Raw genomic sequence first — 15,028 nt, 5'->3', positions numbered from 1 at the left:
CAACCATAACAGTATCGCGCCGGCGTCCGAACTTGTCGATGGGGCCTGTTGCGTGCGTAAGCCGATTGGGCTGAAGTTGCCGGTAGCTGGACCTGCAGTCCAGCCGGTGTTTGCGTAAACGCATGCTGTGTTTGCGTTGTTTGAGACCGGACTGTTGTTGCTTTGTTTGGAGGTCGTCCTCGTCGGGGCGGTTGCGCCACTTGAACCGGATGTGTCGTGTCCAAGTGCGCCGGTTTAAGGCGATCGACCGACACTAGCTGCTCCTTTCCGCCGATATCCAGCTTGTATGTCTTTGGGCCGTGTTCGATTACCCTGAATGGCCCATCGTAGGGAGGCGTTAGTGGAGGACGGTGCGAGCCTCTGCGTACAAAAACATAGAGCGAGTCCTCGAAACCGCGAGGTATTGATGGCCTGTGGGTGGAATGGCGTGACATTGGAACCGGGGTAAACGCTCGAATAGCCTCCTGAAGGTGTTTCAGGAAATCTAGAGGAGGGGGTGCAGCCTGCCGAACTGGAACATCTCCTGGGACTGTGATTTGCGAGCCATAAACCAACTCTGATGAAGATGTTTGCAAGTCTTCTTTTGGAGCTGTTCGAATTCCTAAAAGAACCCACGGTAGCTCGTCAACCCAGTTGGGACCTGTTAAACGCGACATTAAGGAGCTTTTTAAATGGCGATGAAACCTTTCTACGAGGCCGTTGGCTTGTGGGTGAAAAGCAGTGGTGCGGTGCAGGTTGATGCCGAGCAGTTTGTTTACCGATGACCATAGCTCCGATGTAAACTGCGGGCCGCGATCGGATGCAACATTTATCGGGATGCCAAATCGTGCCACCCAGTTGAAAACAAATGCCCTCGCGCAGGTGATGGTTGTTGCATCTTTCATCGGAATTGCTTCAGGCCACCTCGTGTATCTGTCAACCATAGTTAAAAGATAAACATTACCTTGAGAAGGTGGAAGCGGGCCGACTATGTCGATATTCACATCGGCAAACCGGACGTTCGACAATGGGTAATGCTGTAAGGGTGCGCGCACGTGTTGGTGGACCTTCGCTTTTTGGCAAGATGTGCATTGTTTGGTCCACAAGCCAACATCTTTATTGAGACCGTGCCATACAAATTTGGAAGCCACGAGTCGTCGGGTTGTCCGGATTGAAGGGTGAGACAAACCGTGGATGGCGTCAAAAACCTTTCGGCGCCAAGATTGTGGTACTATTGGTCGTGGGTTGCCCATTGAGGTGTCGCAAAGAAGCGTAAGGCCATTTGGCCCGATGGCGACATCCTCTAGTTTTAGGTTAGAAACTGCGGTTCGATAAACCTGAACCTCTTGTACCTGTTGCGCCTTCGCAAGCTCGCTGTAGTCCAGGTCGACAGTGGCGCTGTGTACATTGCTGATTGTAGCGCGAGAAAGTGCATCTGCAACATGATTGAACTTTCCTTTGATGTGCTGCACGTCCGTCGTAAACTCTGATATAGCGGTAAGATGACGTTGTTGGCGACTGGACCATGGATCTGAAATCTTTGCAAATGCAAAAGTTAAAGGTTTGTGGTCCGTGAATGCGGTGAAGATACGGCCTTCAAGGAAGTAACGAAAGTGTCTGATAGCTAAGTGTAAAGCTAACAGTTCACGGTCGAAAGCGCTATATTTAATTTCGGGTGGTCTTAATTGTTTACTAAAAAATGCTAACGGTCGCCATATGCCCCCAATGAACTGCTCCAGCACCCCACCGATTGAAGTTTCCGAAGCGTCGACCGTTATAGCCGTTTTCGCATGCTGTTGAGGATGAGTAAGTAAGGTAGCATTAGCCAACGCTAATTTAGCTGCTTTAAAAGCCATATCCAAACTGTTTGTCCATACCAGCGTTTTTGGTTTGCCAGCAAGCGCTTGATAAATCGGCCTCATAATGCGGGCTGCAGCGGGAATAAAGCGGTTATAAAAATTAATCAAACCTGTAAATTCCTGTAGACCTTTTATTGTTATAGGTTGTGGAAACCGTGTAATTGCTGAAACCTTGTCGGGCAGAGGAATGGCACCGTTTTTATCCACGCGATGACCGAGAAAATCGATGCGCGATTTTCCGAATTGACATTTCGATTGATTGATGACAAGGCCGTGATTCGACAACCGTTGAAAAAGCTTGTTCAAATGATCGCGATGCTCTTCTACTGAGTGACTGGCAACCAGGATGTCGTCCAGATAAACAAACACAAAGTCAAGGGTTTGACAAACTGTGTCCATTAGCCTCTGAAATGCCTGAGCTGCATTTTTTAGGCCAAATGGCATGCGAAGAAACTCGTAAAGCCCAAAGGGAGTAATTACAGCTGTTTTGGGAACATCTTCTGGAGCCACAGGAACTTGATGGTAGCCACGAATCAAATCAATTTTAGAAAACAATTGAGCTCCTGCTAGGCGTGCCGTGAAATCTTGTAAGTGCGGAATGTTGTAACGGTCTGCGGTGGTGCAGGCGTTTAGGCGTCGGTAGTCTCCACATGGTCTCCATCCGCCTGACGATTTCGGTACCATGTGGAGTGGCGATGACCATGGACTGGACGACCGTTGAATGATCCCCATGTCAAGCATTTCACGAAATTCAGCTTTCGCTATTGCGAGCTTTTCCGGCGGAAGCCTACGTGCGCGCGAATGGACTGGAGGGCCGCTGGTAGAAATGTAGTGGTGCACACCGTGTTTTGGCATCGCGTGTGTAAACTGGGGAGTAGTGAGTTGCGGATATGCGGCTAATAACTTAGAGTACGGAGTTTCAACAGTCGAAGCAATGACATGGGATGCTTCCTGCGCTGTTTTGCTGCGTGGAGTACCGTAGACTGACTTCGCATCTACCAGACGATAGTGTTTAAAGTCGACCATAAGCGAATGAGCCCGTAGAAAATCTGCGCCAAGTAGGGGACGGGAAACCTCAGCAATATAAAACTTCCATGTGAATTGGCCTGCGGACAAGTTGAGGCGAAGTACCTTAGTTCCGTAGGTGCGTATATTGCTTCCGTTGGCAGCCAAGAGTTTCTTGCCGGGGATGGGTATTGTGCGGTCACGTCCGGTTGGCGGAATAACGCTTACTTCGGCACCAGAGTCGACTAAATAATTGATACCGGATGTGCGGTCCCAAGTAAAGAAAAGACAGGTTTTAATGCCGGCCGTTGAAAGTATCAACGACCGGCTCGGTCGTTTCCCCGATAGTTGCATGGAGGAACACATTTGCGCGCCTTCTCTCGAAAACGGCGGTGGAAGAAACAAAGACCCTGGTCGTTGATATTAGCTGAATGGGTTTCGTGGTTGCGTGAAGGCGTTGACGAACTAACCTTTGAAACAGTCATTCTTGTCCGACTGCTGCTTGCTTGCCAAAGCGTGTCTGCCCGCTGGGCTAAATGGCGTGGATTGGTCATTTCCTCGCTTGCTAAAATAACGCGGACATCCTCGGGCAGGCGCTGTAGGAACAAATGTTGAAAAAGAAAACACGCCTCGTGTGAGCCCAGAAGCGCAAGCATGTCATCCATTAACTCAGAAGGCTTACGGTCTCCTAAATCGGGCATGTTAAGCAGCTGAGAAGCTCGTTCCTGGGTTGAAAGACCGAAAGTGCTCAAGAGCCTTTGCTTAATGGCGTTGTATTTTCCATCTTGCGGTGGATTCTCTAATAGATCGATAAGACGTTTTGCGGTGTCTTGATCTAGGGCTGCAACAACATGGTAATATTTCGTAGTGTCAATCGCTACATTGCGCAATGCGAATTGCGCTTCAGCTTGTTGGAACCAGACACGTGGCTGCGCAGACCAGAACGAAGGCAGTTTGAGGGCAACGGCGTGTTGCGTTATTGCTTGACTTTCCTCCGTCATATTCTTTTGTTGTCCAGAAATGTCGTTTCTGGACTTGCAGGGGTCACCAGATGTAGCGATGATTCTTGTATGAGGCGCTCAAAGAAGTGGTGGAACATGTACCGCGTAACCACGATGAAAATGTACGCAAGAAAAAGGCAATTGTGCGCTTCGTCAACTACAGTGTGCTAACTCGAGTGTGACATTAATTAGGTCACCCACGGGCTGTTACACGCCAGCAACTATGCTGGAGGGAGACTGAGTGCATAGAGTCGCCACAAGTGGTAACGACAAAAATTATTAACAGTGGATCAAGCATAAATCAGCCATACATCTAATATTAAGGGCAGACGCTTTTCAGTTTAAAACAATTTTTCACCTTTGCGTTCCCTGTCGTAATCCATAACATTTCAAAAGAAGATTTTAAAACACTAAGACTACGCCTTCAAACTAAATCATTTTGATTAATTTATTGATTTACATTTAAAAAAACAAAAAATGCACTGTAAAGCAAATTGAGCGTCTATACAAACAAACAAGTTTTTAGGTTTATATTGACACAGAATATGCAACCCGTTCTACATAGACAACTTTCGGAAAAACATTCCGAATACTTTTTTCTGTTTCTTGGAGAAACTCTTACAATCTCCCATACTTGGTCCTATATGCTTTGCAACTATAGTCTTGCTAACAACTGGTCTGGGCTGCTATTAACTTTTGAACCTTGAATTTTGATGCGGACATCTGATTTGAACCTGGAATTTCGATGCCGACATCTGATCGGTCGGCGCGAGGAAATTTAGTTGTAGCAATATGCGTTGTTTTGGTTTTATGAAAGACCTTAAAGCCGCAACGGTTGGTCACTTGACGTACAGAAATGCTTGATTGTTACCGGGGAATATCTGGTTCACGCGCATATGCTTAGCGGAAGTTATGCGTATATTTTGGGCAGTGAAGAAAGCGCGAAATGCAAAGCGAGTGTCTGTAAACAATACGTGCTTTCATTCATCGGCTTAAATAGGTTGAACAAAACAGGTGAAAAGGTCTTAACCAAAATGTTCATAACTAGCCAAAGAGTTGCGATAATTTTGCATCTTATAAAAGACTAAAGACCGATTATATCTACTCACGTCCTACAACGAAATAATGCCCTGTCAGGGCGCATATCGTTAAAACAACAAAGTGTGCAAGCCGTTGTGGCAATCTGTGTCACTTTCTAGCGTGACCTTCAACCTTATTTAGATTTATTAGATAGTCGGCCAAGTGGTCCCTTAGCGCAGGCTGTTAGGGAATCTAAAACAAAATTAATTTGTGCATTGCAACCATGATTTGCGAACCCAACACAGCGATAAAGTGCTCAGAAAAGATTTAATCAGGAATCGAAGGTTAATATATATATATATATATATATATACATATATAGAAGGGCGTATCTTTATGGAATCCAAAACCACTGGCAGCAGGTTTCTGCTTGTCGGTCACTGTTCCGCTGACGCGTATATAAACAATAAAATCCAAAGTTTAAAAACCTAAGTAAAATCAGGATCAGACATTTTTTTAAGGAATATGTATTTCGCCTATACTGGCATCGTCAGTTCCTATAAGTAAATTAAAATGCATAGTATACAAAGCAAAAAAAATAATAATAAAATTAATGAAAAGGTCAAAAGCATACGGAGTCAGTATAGGTTAAATAAAAAGTTAAAACATCAGGTTGTCAGAAGAAAACTATCTAATGCAAAGCAGCACCGCACAGACAAAACATGACGTGACACTCGATAAGGACAATATATGTATATATATATGTCGTACACATAGGATTTTCTTTTACCGATCCTACCGCTTGTCACCGTCTAGTCGCTTCGATCCAATATTACCAGAGGGTTGCTTACTATCTCATAATAAATCGAAATTGCTGTGGCGGGCCTGGTCCAAAATCAGTCTTGAATTTAGAAATTTTGTTTGGCATGTTCATTTTTAGAGATGGCGTTACTTATTTACTTTCCCAAGGCCACCAAATTGATTTTGGAGCCGCTTTGATAGTAGTACGAGAGTCAGACTACACAGAAAAAGATTATTTTTGGAATCTTGGAACACTCATAAGAAGGGCAACGCCATGAACATCAAAACAGGCATGCTACAAGCACTTGCTGAAGGACTAGAGGCAAAACGTTATCGCTTATTATTTTCTTATCGTTTCTTTGCTCGCATTTTTCTTGAATTTTTTCCTGTGTATTTTCCATGCATTGTACGAGCGTTCGGCCTCATTCACCCCGACGAAGGCGACTTGCATAGGTTACCGAAACGTTGGTAGATAATCACAATTACCAGAGAAGCTTTTTTTTATTTATGTCTCTTATTTACGTCCTAAAATAACTAGCCTGGAGCATCTTGTTCTCGTTTAAACTCGTGCGCTAACTAGCATGTAAAATAGAGTTTAAGAAATACCAAAAGAATATAATCACGTTTTATTGAAAAGCGCCGGCTTAATTGGGTTGGTATTATTGGACCCTATAGCCGCGTGCCGTATTTTTCCAGGGTCTGTGGGTTGCAACGTAGTATAGGCCAGTGCTCTTCAACCGGTGTGCACGGTGCACCCTAGTGTGTATCAAAATATGCATGGGGTGCACCAGTACGAAAAGGTATACAAGGGGTCATCATGAACTTTTATTATTTTATATTTTAACGAAATATTATTATTTAACACTGAATGTTTTTTCTGACATGCAATAGTACTCGCAGCAGCCTGCAGCTATAAAATCGAACTCTCACCGACAATGTTTAAAACTTCGGCAGCTCCGCTCGGTTTAATTAACATGGTGATATAGTTAAGCATAATGATTTTTTATCTCAGTTTACCTTTTAAGTGAACAGGGTGTATGAGTTTGTCACAAAAACTTTAAGAGTTCACCAAACCAAAAAAAGGTTGTAGAGCACTGGTATAGGCCAAGACCTTTTTTCACTAGGCCAGTCTGCCTTTTTTATGTAAATATTCTTTTTTATCAAGCGATAACTTCAGGTTTTCTAAGGTCACTTCTTATGGACGTTTCGTTTTGACGTAACTCTGTGAAACAATGTCCATGGTTTTCGTTGAGAAAACTATTCTACTTATACCTTTGTAACGGATTCTATAGATTTTCAAAGCTTAAATATTCCTAAAAGACAGTGTCCTTTATGAACTTAAAAAAAAAACTCTCCCGGTACACATGTGAGTAATAAACCGAAAGCTTTAGGAGTGATGTAGCGTACTAGATTGGTTTAACGTTCAGCCAATTCTTTTGGCATCATGGTATATTCGGCAAACAATACCTTCCCTGAATTTTTGTCGTATTCTGGCAACTCGTGCTCTGGTAAAAAGTCAACCTGTGATTTCACAGCATCATTAGCGTAAAAACTTTATTTGCTCTTGTTCAAAAGGATGCACATTAAGGGCACTAGGCCAGCGGTGACCAGTTTTTAATAAAATTTAACCTAATATTGGCATTTTAGTTTGAAAGACAGTTTGCTCTTTGCAAGTTGCCATTAGGATGACTCTATTAACCATAAAAGCCTCGTGGCGGTACAAAATTTTGTCTGAGATGACGAATTAAAATTTGAATCAAGGCGTTTCTCAACCTGTCAAACTTTTTTTTTTCTCAACCTGCCAAACCTTTTAGAGTTCGAAGCAAACGAAAATATTTTCCCTGATGACGTCAAATGAAGTTCAACTATTGCCATTTCGCCTATTATCGACCGGGCAGAGCCCAAAATAGCCACGAAAGGTCCTGTTAGTTTAGTTCAGACCTTCAATGAAAAGCAGGCTTGAAAAACGACCCCTTTGACGTTTTATATTACTAAACATTATATAGGGCAAAACGATATAAGTATGTAACTGGATCTTTCACTTCTTTGTATAAAGTTGTGTAATGTGTATCAAATTTTGTTTTTCATTAATCACACAGCTGCGAGGTCACTTCGAAATCGACAAATCGAAAATTTAGTGTTATTTCTCATCATTAGTCAACACCTTAAAATTAAGTTGTTAAACTTGATATATTTTAGAAATCATTGACGTGTATAACTGCTTATTGCGCAGTACTCCTTATTTGACATGTCGAGTATCTGTAGGCCTATATAGGTAATTTAATGCCGATATATTTACACTTTGAAACGAGTATGGGCATTATGGTTCAGTTTTACCAAGTTTTTGGTTTATTTATAATAAAATAGTGAAAAAACACAAACAAAACAAATTATAACAGGAAAACTCTCATTTACCTAATGACCATTTACTTTCGTGTATTGTCATATTTCCTCTTTTTAAAGCACAATGTCGCTATATTATATTTCGTTTTGTGCAATGAAATACGAAGGTAAACGATTTTTTTTGTCTGGGGAATTGTGTCTTCTTTTCGCTGAGAGATGTTGCTGAAAAAATTAAATGTTTACATTCTTGCATCAGCCTGTTATAAACGTCATCGAAAGTCTTAAAACATTTTCAAAAGGGAACCATTTTTTAATTTGTTCACTCCATTGATCATTTTTGCATGGAAGTGTTGTAACACATTGTTGACTTGTCTTGATTTAAGTATTTTGTGCAAATTATTTGACTTGGAATTCACTGTGGCCAATACGTTGAGAATAAGTGTTCTCATTAATTTTTTTTAAACACTTGGTTAATTTATCTTGAGTTTTATCAGTTTTAATATCTTAATGCAGTGGTCTCCAACCTTTTTGGTAAGCGATCCCAATTTAAATACAATTAAATCAGAATTTACATTGCGACCCAACTGTGTTTTTAGATAGGAATCAAAAAAATATTTTTATAATAATGCTGGAGCTAAATAACAGGAGCAAAACTGCGTAAATCATACACATGTTTTCATGTCGATGACTTGACTTTGGACATGTACTCAAATACTGATTAAGGGGGGCTTAACTTGGGAAACTATAATAACTTGAACTGGGACTTGGCCTGTTATTTTTCCAAGAGACTTGAATTTGACAACAAGCCTACATCGAATGCTTTCGGGAAGGCTCATCAAAATCAGTCAGCCTTGTCAGGATTATAGTGTTAGCATGGCCAGGCTAGAAAAAAGCCTTTCCGGTTTACTAGGCCTATATGTAACATAATGTGCCGTTATCTATGGCCACTACGACTCCAGAGACCTTGTTCATAGCACACGCATTGTGTATTGGAACGTTTCAGAAGTCCAACTTGTTGCGAAAGCTTTGCCATAATCAACTGCGCATAACTCCATGACATGAGGGTATTTAAGTCTGTAAATCTGTCATATGGCAAACGCTCCAGGACGATTTCATACAGAATACCGTATGTCACTTTTAGAAGCTTCTTGCAGTAGTATACGACTGCGTTAACGCTATGTTGGACACTGGGTTGTTAGAAGCCAACATGAGTTCAGCAAACCGACCACTGGTGCAGCAATGAAAGAAAATGTATTAACGCGTATGAGCAAAATACCGATTTAGGCGCGCAACTGTATGCCAATCTGTTTAATAATTAATCGGTCGGCCGTGTTTTGCCTTATGGGGTCTCTATAGACCGGCTTACATAACCTCGTTTCGTGTTTATGATCTTTTTTACAACGATATCTTCCGTTCCGCCCCAGAACGGGAAAAATGTATGTTTCTTTATCTGACCGTTGGAATGTCATCCTGAATTATCCGTATACACTGAATTTTAAATTTTTTAACAACGAAAATACCCTTCCTGATGAAATTATCGTTTTTTATTGATGCTTTTATTGTATTTCATGGTTTCTTCAATCATATTAAAACGTTCCATTTATTTAAAAAAAAAATAAAAAAAAAATAATAAAAAATAAAAGTTTTTTCTGATTTTCGAATTGAAAAATGTGTTTTCTATACCTAATTGTACGATGTATTACCATTTTTGTCTAACTTATATACATTTCATAAAGCTTTATCAACCATTTTCAATTAGCAGTCAACTTTTACCGGGAATTTATTTTCGGGTCCACAATTTTAGGTTTGGGCGGGTATACAATTTCCACAAAGTGCAATTGTGCAACGTAAACTTTATTAATAAAGCGGTGCATCTTTACAACTAACAGTGACTTTATGGAATAAACGAATTGACTGAAATGTGAGTTATACTAAAATAAAAAATAAAAATAAAAATCAAATTCTAATTAAGTACAAAAAAAATGGATTCATACTAAATAAAAAAATGAGTTCCTAAACCCCAAAATAATAATAATAATAAAACTAAATCAATTGTATAAACACGTTAAAGCTTGTATTTGACCAAACGAGAACATAAACGTTTTAAATGTCTTTTTGAACCATTGTGTGGCGATTGTAATTTTCCATCCATGCTAATCTGAAAGAAACACTTAACTTATTAAACCTATTGCCAAACACTCCTAGATTTATTCCATGTTTGGAAGTTTAAGTGTAACGTATTTTACCCCTGCAAAGATATCGAAGATCGCTTTCAGGACAAAATAACCGTTGGAAGGGGGAGGGTGATTTTTCAAATTCAACCAAATGCATTAGGCTGCCTTGTCAGGAATCGATAAACGCCCTGCGATACCTGTATGTCATGTTAATTTTTCCGGCCTGTTTTCATGCCATCTTGTAGCTCATTTGACAGAGCGCAACAAACCGCAATCGACTCGTATAGCGGCCAACCTGTGCATTATATAGGTATCTACTGTCAATAGAGTGTTGTAATGACTCAAGTCAATGATTCAAAAATACTTGGACTTGAGTTATTTTACGTATAACTTGACTTGGACTTATTTTCAAAATGAATATTTTAACAAACTACAACGCTGGTCGTCACTGGTAATCGCAAATTAAAACGAAATTCATCTCGAAACAAGATTTACAAAAGGGCAAACTTGGGGAATGATTGTAATTACAGCTAGACCTTTCCAATACATTTGGGGTAAAATATTTGTGCCGCGCATTTTATACAAATGCCCAATCCGGGTAATTTATACGTTTTCCGCGAAAGTTAACTAATAACTTGGGCAACTACGGCCTTCGTTGGCTACAATATAATTTTCACATTTAATTGCTTGGTTGAATGTATTCGCTGTAGCGAAAGTGATATCATCTAAACCAGCGGTTCCAAACATTTTGTTGTCGCGACCCCTTTTCCAGTTTTCGAAACTTACGCGACCCCTCAATTTTGAATTAATGATACATTGACCTAAGTAAATTAGAGTCACATTTAAATTGGTAAAACGATCACATTTCTCGACCGATTGTTGTAAATTTGTTTTTTTGGTTTAACTATACGGATTAACGAAAAAAGTGTAAGTATACTAGCTTATAAAGTTACGGTTTAAACCCCTAATCGCCGCATTACGATTTTCATTCGATAACACCATTTGACTAAACTTTACTTTAATCGTTAATGCAGCGTTTCTCAACCGGTGCGCCGCGGCGCATTGGTGCGCCGTGGAAGGTGGCCAGGTGCGCCGCGAGAAAATGAGGAAAAAATGTTACAAAAATTCTGTATTATTTGTAGAATTTGCGAATAATTTTAGAATAAACTCTTGTCACTATTTTCTGTGAATAAACACTGAGCAATATGACTGGATTCGTAGCCCTTATTGAAGTCCCAATGGTTGATGTTGGCTCTTAGCTAACAAAGAAAGAGGAACTATTGCAATCTAGCGGGGCTTCTGCCAACAGACCACAATTAAAACAACAGCAACTTCGGCATAAAAAACAGTTCGGAGTAAGACCAAAATAGGACTAATACCTAACACTCGTAATAGCGTTTAAATCAAAATAAGACCTAAATTCGTCCGAATAAGGCCTAAATGGCAAGAATAAGGCCTTTGCTACCTTTTACTTAACCCCAAACCGCACCCATAACTTCAACACAAACTCCCCCCAAATTCTAAATCTACCCATTACTCGCGCCTAACCCCAAACAGAGGCAAACAATCCTGTGCCAAAACACAATGGCACCCAAACGTTGACACCAAAACGGCCGATGCCAAGAATATGTCCTTTAATCGTCCCATACCCTGTTTTTTTTTACAGTTTTGGGCGTTATTTTGTCCATTTAGGTTTTTTCCGTTACATTTTGGATTTATTCCGAGTTAGATGTTGTTGCTCTTGGGGCTTATTCTGTGTTTCCATCGAACTTTAACTAACATACCGCGTGTTTTCATAATTTACAACATGAAAGGCCTATTTCATTTATTTTCTTTCTCTTTAGGCATGTCTTATTGAGCACGTCGCATTTTATAGCAGGTCTGTGGAGTCGGGAGTCATATTTGAGACTCGGCGTACCGTGATCGATTTATTTTGCTGAAATCGGACTGATGGAGTCCCGAGTCCCGAGTCCGACATGCGCAGTACCAATTTTAAAACTAATAATGCCAACAAATGTTAAAAAAGGCGAAATAGCATATGGTGGATATTTTCCAGCAATGTATTGTGGTTGGATGAGATATATGACACCCCTATGAGGGGATTGTTGAAAATCCACCTTAATTTAGTTACATAAATGGGAAAATTAAATGCTGTAGGGTTGCAGACGGACTCGGAATTTGATGAAATCACACATTTGGCCGGAGTCGAATTTGGGAGTTGGAATCGGGTTATTTTTAAAAGCTGCTTAATAGATAATAGAATTGGGAGCCTGATGTAATAAAAACTGCCAGCAAAAAACAAAGTATCCAAACAAAGTTAGCAGTCGACTCGCTCGTCAGGTGCGCCGCCACGTTTTAAAAGGTTTACGAGTGCGCCCCGGGGTGAAAAAGGTTGAGAAACACTGCGTTAATGTGATGTAACAATCGTTATTGTGATATAAAAAATATGGTTCTTGTCACAACGGTTAATAGTTTTTTGCTTGTGATTTCTGTCTTTAATGAGTCTGAAGATAAAAATCGTGCAATATAAACAATTGCAGCTTGAATTATAGGTATAAGTTTTCGCTTAAAGTTCTTTAGTAAACTTAAGTGTGTACTGTTCCAAAAAAGGTTGACAAGCACTGCCGTAGGCTACCTATGATTGATACCGGGAACTCAATAGCAAGCCTACATTATTATAATAATATTCGATCTCGCAACTTTCTCCCTGGTAGCTCACTGTGTGAACATTCACTATCATTACAAGTTAATTTTTTAAGCAAATTATCTCGCATTCTAGCAATAGTGGTTTGTATTTTTGATTGTCGTCTTCGCGACACCCAGAGAAAAGGCAAACGACCCACCCGGGGGTCGCGACCCCCAGGTTAAAAACCACTGATCTATACCAATGTTAATATTAATGACACGTGCTGCACTAGGCAGACATCGAAGTTTTAAACTATGCGAAAAGCTTCCACCAAACGTTTGATGTACATAACACCCTCGGTCGGTTATTAAGCTTTGCAAGCTTTGCTATACGGTCGAGAAATTTAGTATAGTTAAGGAGTTTCAAATTTTTTTAACGCTGGCGCATAATAAATGTTTTGGTTCGTGTAGACCAGGGAAGACATGACATTTTTCATAGATGACGCTATAAAATAAGTAGACTTAAGAAACCTAACTGATCTGTAAATAAGAAACTGAAATCGAGTCTAATTCCCAAAAGAGGCGTAAAGCGTTTGTTTATTAATTTTTTTTCCATTTTAAAAGTAATAACCCCCAAATATTCTTCGACTTTCATAATACCCCCAAAACATTCCAAATACAACCCTCCTCCCAAACTGTGCTGAAAATAGACCTTTTGTCAGTAACAAAGAGGACCGATATTGAATTTAACTATCTGGACTTGAGAAAGCGCTATATTTTCTGTGGAAATTAAGTAAACCACAGAACGAAGCGCATCTTGAAGAAATCGTGATAAACATAGCAGCGAAATAGTTCAGACCGAATAAGGAATATGAGGCGACCTTTAGGTCAAATGTAGCTCATAGGAAAGTATGGCAACCGCAGAAAAACAAAGAAAAAAGAAGCAATATAACAAAAAAGTGTCACCAACGTGTTAGCATGGGATAGGTAAAAAAACATACAGTGAGTCGCCTGCGACATCCAAATATGTTTTCTGATGATTTTAACGCGCCTATAAACAGTCAGTATAGATGCACGGCAGTACAGAAAGCATCAAACAATGTAATGCACAACATATAGATTGCACATGTGTACTTACAAAAAAAACCGTCCAACATCTACTTTTCATTATAAAATTTTAGTCGCGCGCTAAAGTTTCGTGCTTAATGGTGTTGTAAACAAAGCATAAACAAAAATATGAGCAAAATGCATGCACACTTCCAATCCTATATTTCACTTTTATATAACTTTATAACAAAGATACAAGTGATCCACTGTTTCCACACTTTTAAAACCTGGTCGATAAAGTGGTTGATAAAACGGAGGTCTCGTCTTAAAAAAATTCCACGGAGACCAAATTTGATTGCAGCCTTGATTGAAGGGAAATTCCTGACGGACCGATGGATTTCGAATAACCCCTATGAACGAGTTTGTAGTTATGGATTATACAGACTTGGCTGAACCATTAGATCGATTGGGTTATACATAACCAAACTCTGTTTAAATTGAACTGCATAGAGCAACTGTCGTAAGACCGCTCTAAACCATTACAAGCGGTAGGTATTGAGCGTAAATTACGTTTAACACTTCTTGTATGCTAAAGAAAAAATGGTAAAGGATAAAGTACGACAAAACGGTAAGAAAGAAGATGTGGCAAGTGCGTTTTCTCAACAAAGTACCGCTGATGAAATAATTCAACAATATTTATCGCGTGTTAATTTGCGTCTTACACTACTGCTCTCAAACATAACACACAGTTCATGAGAGCTGTTAACAAAAGAAGTAATACAGTCAAAAAAGTTTTTTTAAACGAGTTAAGTATCACTGTTCGGTTTTGGTGGTTGATGTAAAAGGTATAACTGTAGAAAATCCGATTTCGGGGCAAACTCGATGTTTAGTTATAGCTCTAAATACAATCGCAACGTTTCATAAATAACCGGTCACAGTCATTCTGTAGTGTGGTAAAATCACTTGCAGCAATAAATAAAGCGAATTAAGAACTAAATATACATTTCAGGTGCACAAGTAAAACAAAGCAACCGATTGGTCACCAAACGTGTACTCTAAGCGCCACTTGGAAAGTAATAGAGCTAGGGTGGTCCGATACTTAATTTATTCCGATACGTTACTCGATATTTCGGGCAAAACATATGGTTGTATGAAACAACACCGAATGTGTCAA

At 40.0% G+C, this 15,028-nt stretch overlaps 1 protein-coding gene across 1 annotated transcript; it reads right to left on the bottom strand.

Annotated features, from left to right (window-relative positions):
• Nucleotides 1-3,033: 3,033 nt before the first annotated feature.
• On the bottom strand, nucleotides 3,034-3,844 carry LOC146136001 (uncharacterized). The gene has a single exon (XM_083395403.1). The coding sequence runs from the start codon at nucleotides 3,842-3,844 to the stop codon at nucleotides 3,161-3,163; it is 684 nt and encodes a 227-aa protein (XP_083251529.1). The 3' UTR covers nucleotides 3,034-3,160.
• Between the last annotated feature and the right edge of the window lie 11,184 nt (nucleotides 3,845-15,028).

Source organism: Ascidiella aspersa, chromosome 8 (assembly GCF_963924565.1).
Source record: "Ascidiella aspersa chromosome 8, kaAscAspe10.2, whole genome shotgun sequence".
NCBI lineage: Eukaryota > Metazoa > Chordata > Ascidiacea > Phlebobranchia > Ascidiidae > Ascidiella > Ascidiella aspersa.
This window is presented reverse-complemented; position numbering and strand designations above follow the sequence as displayed.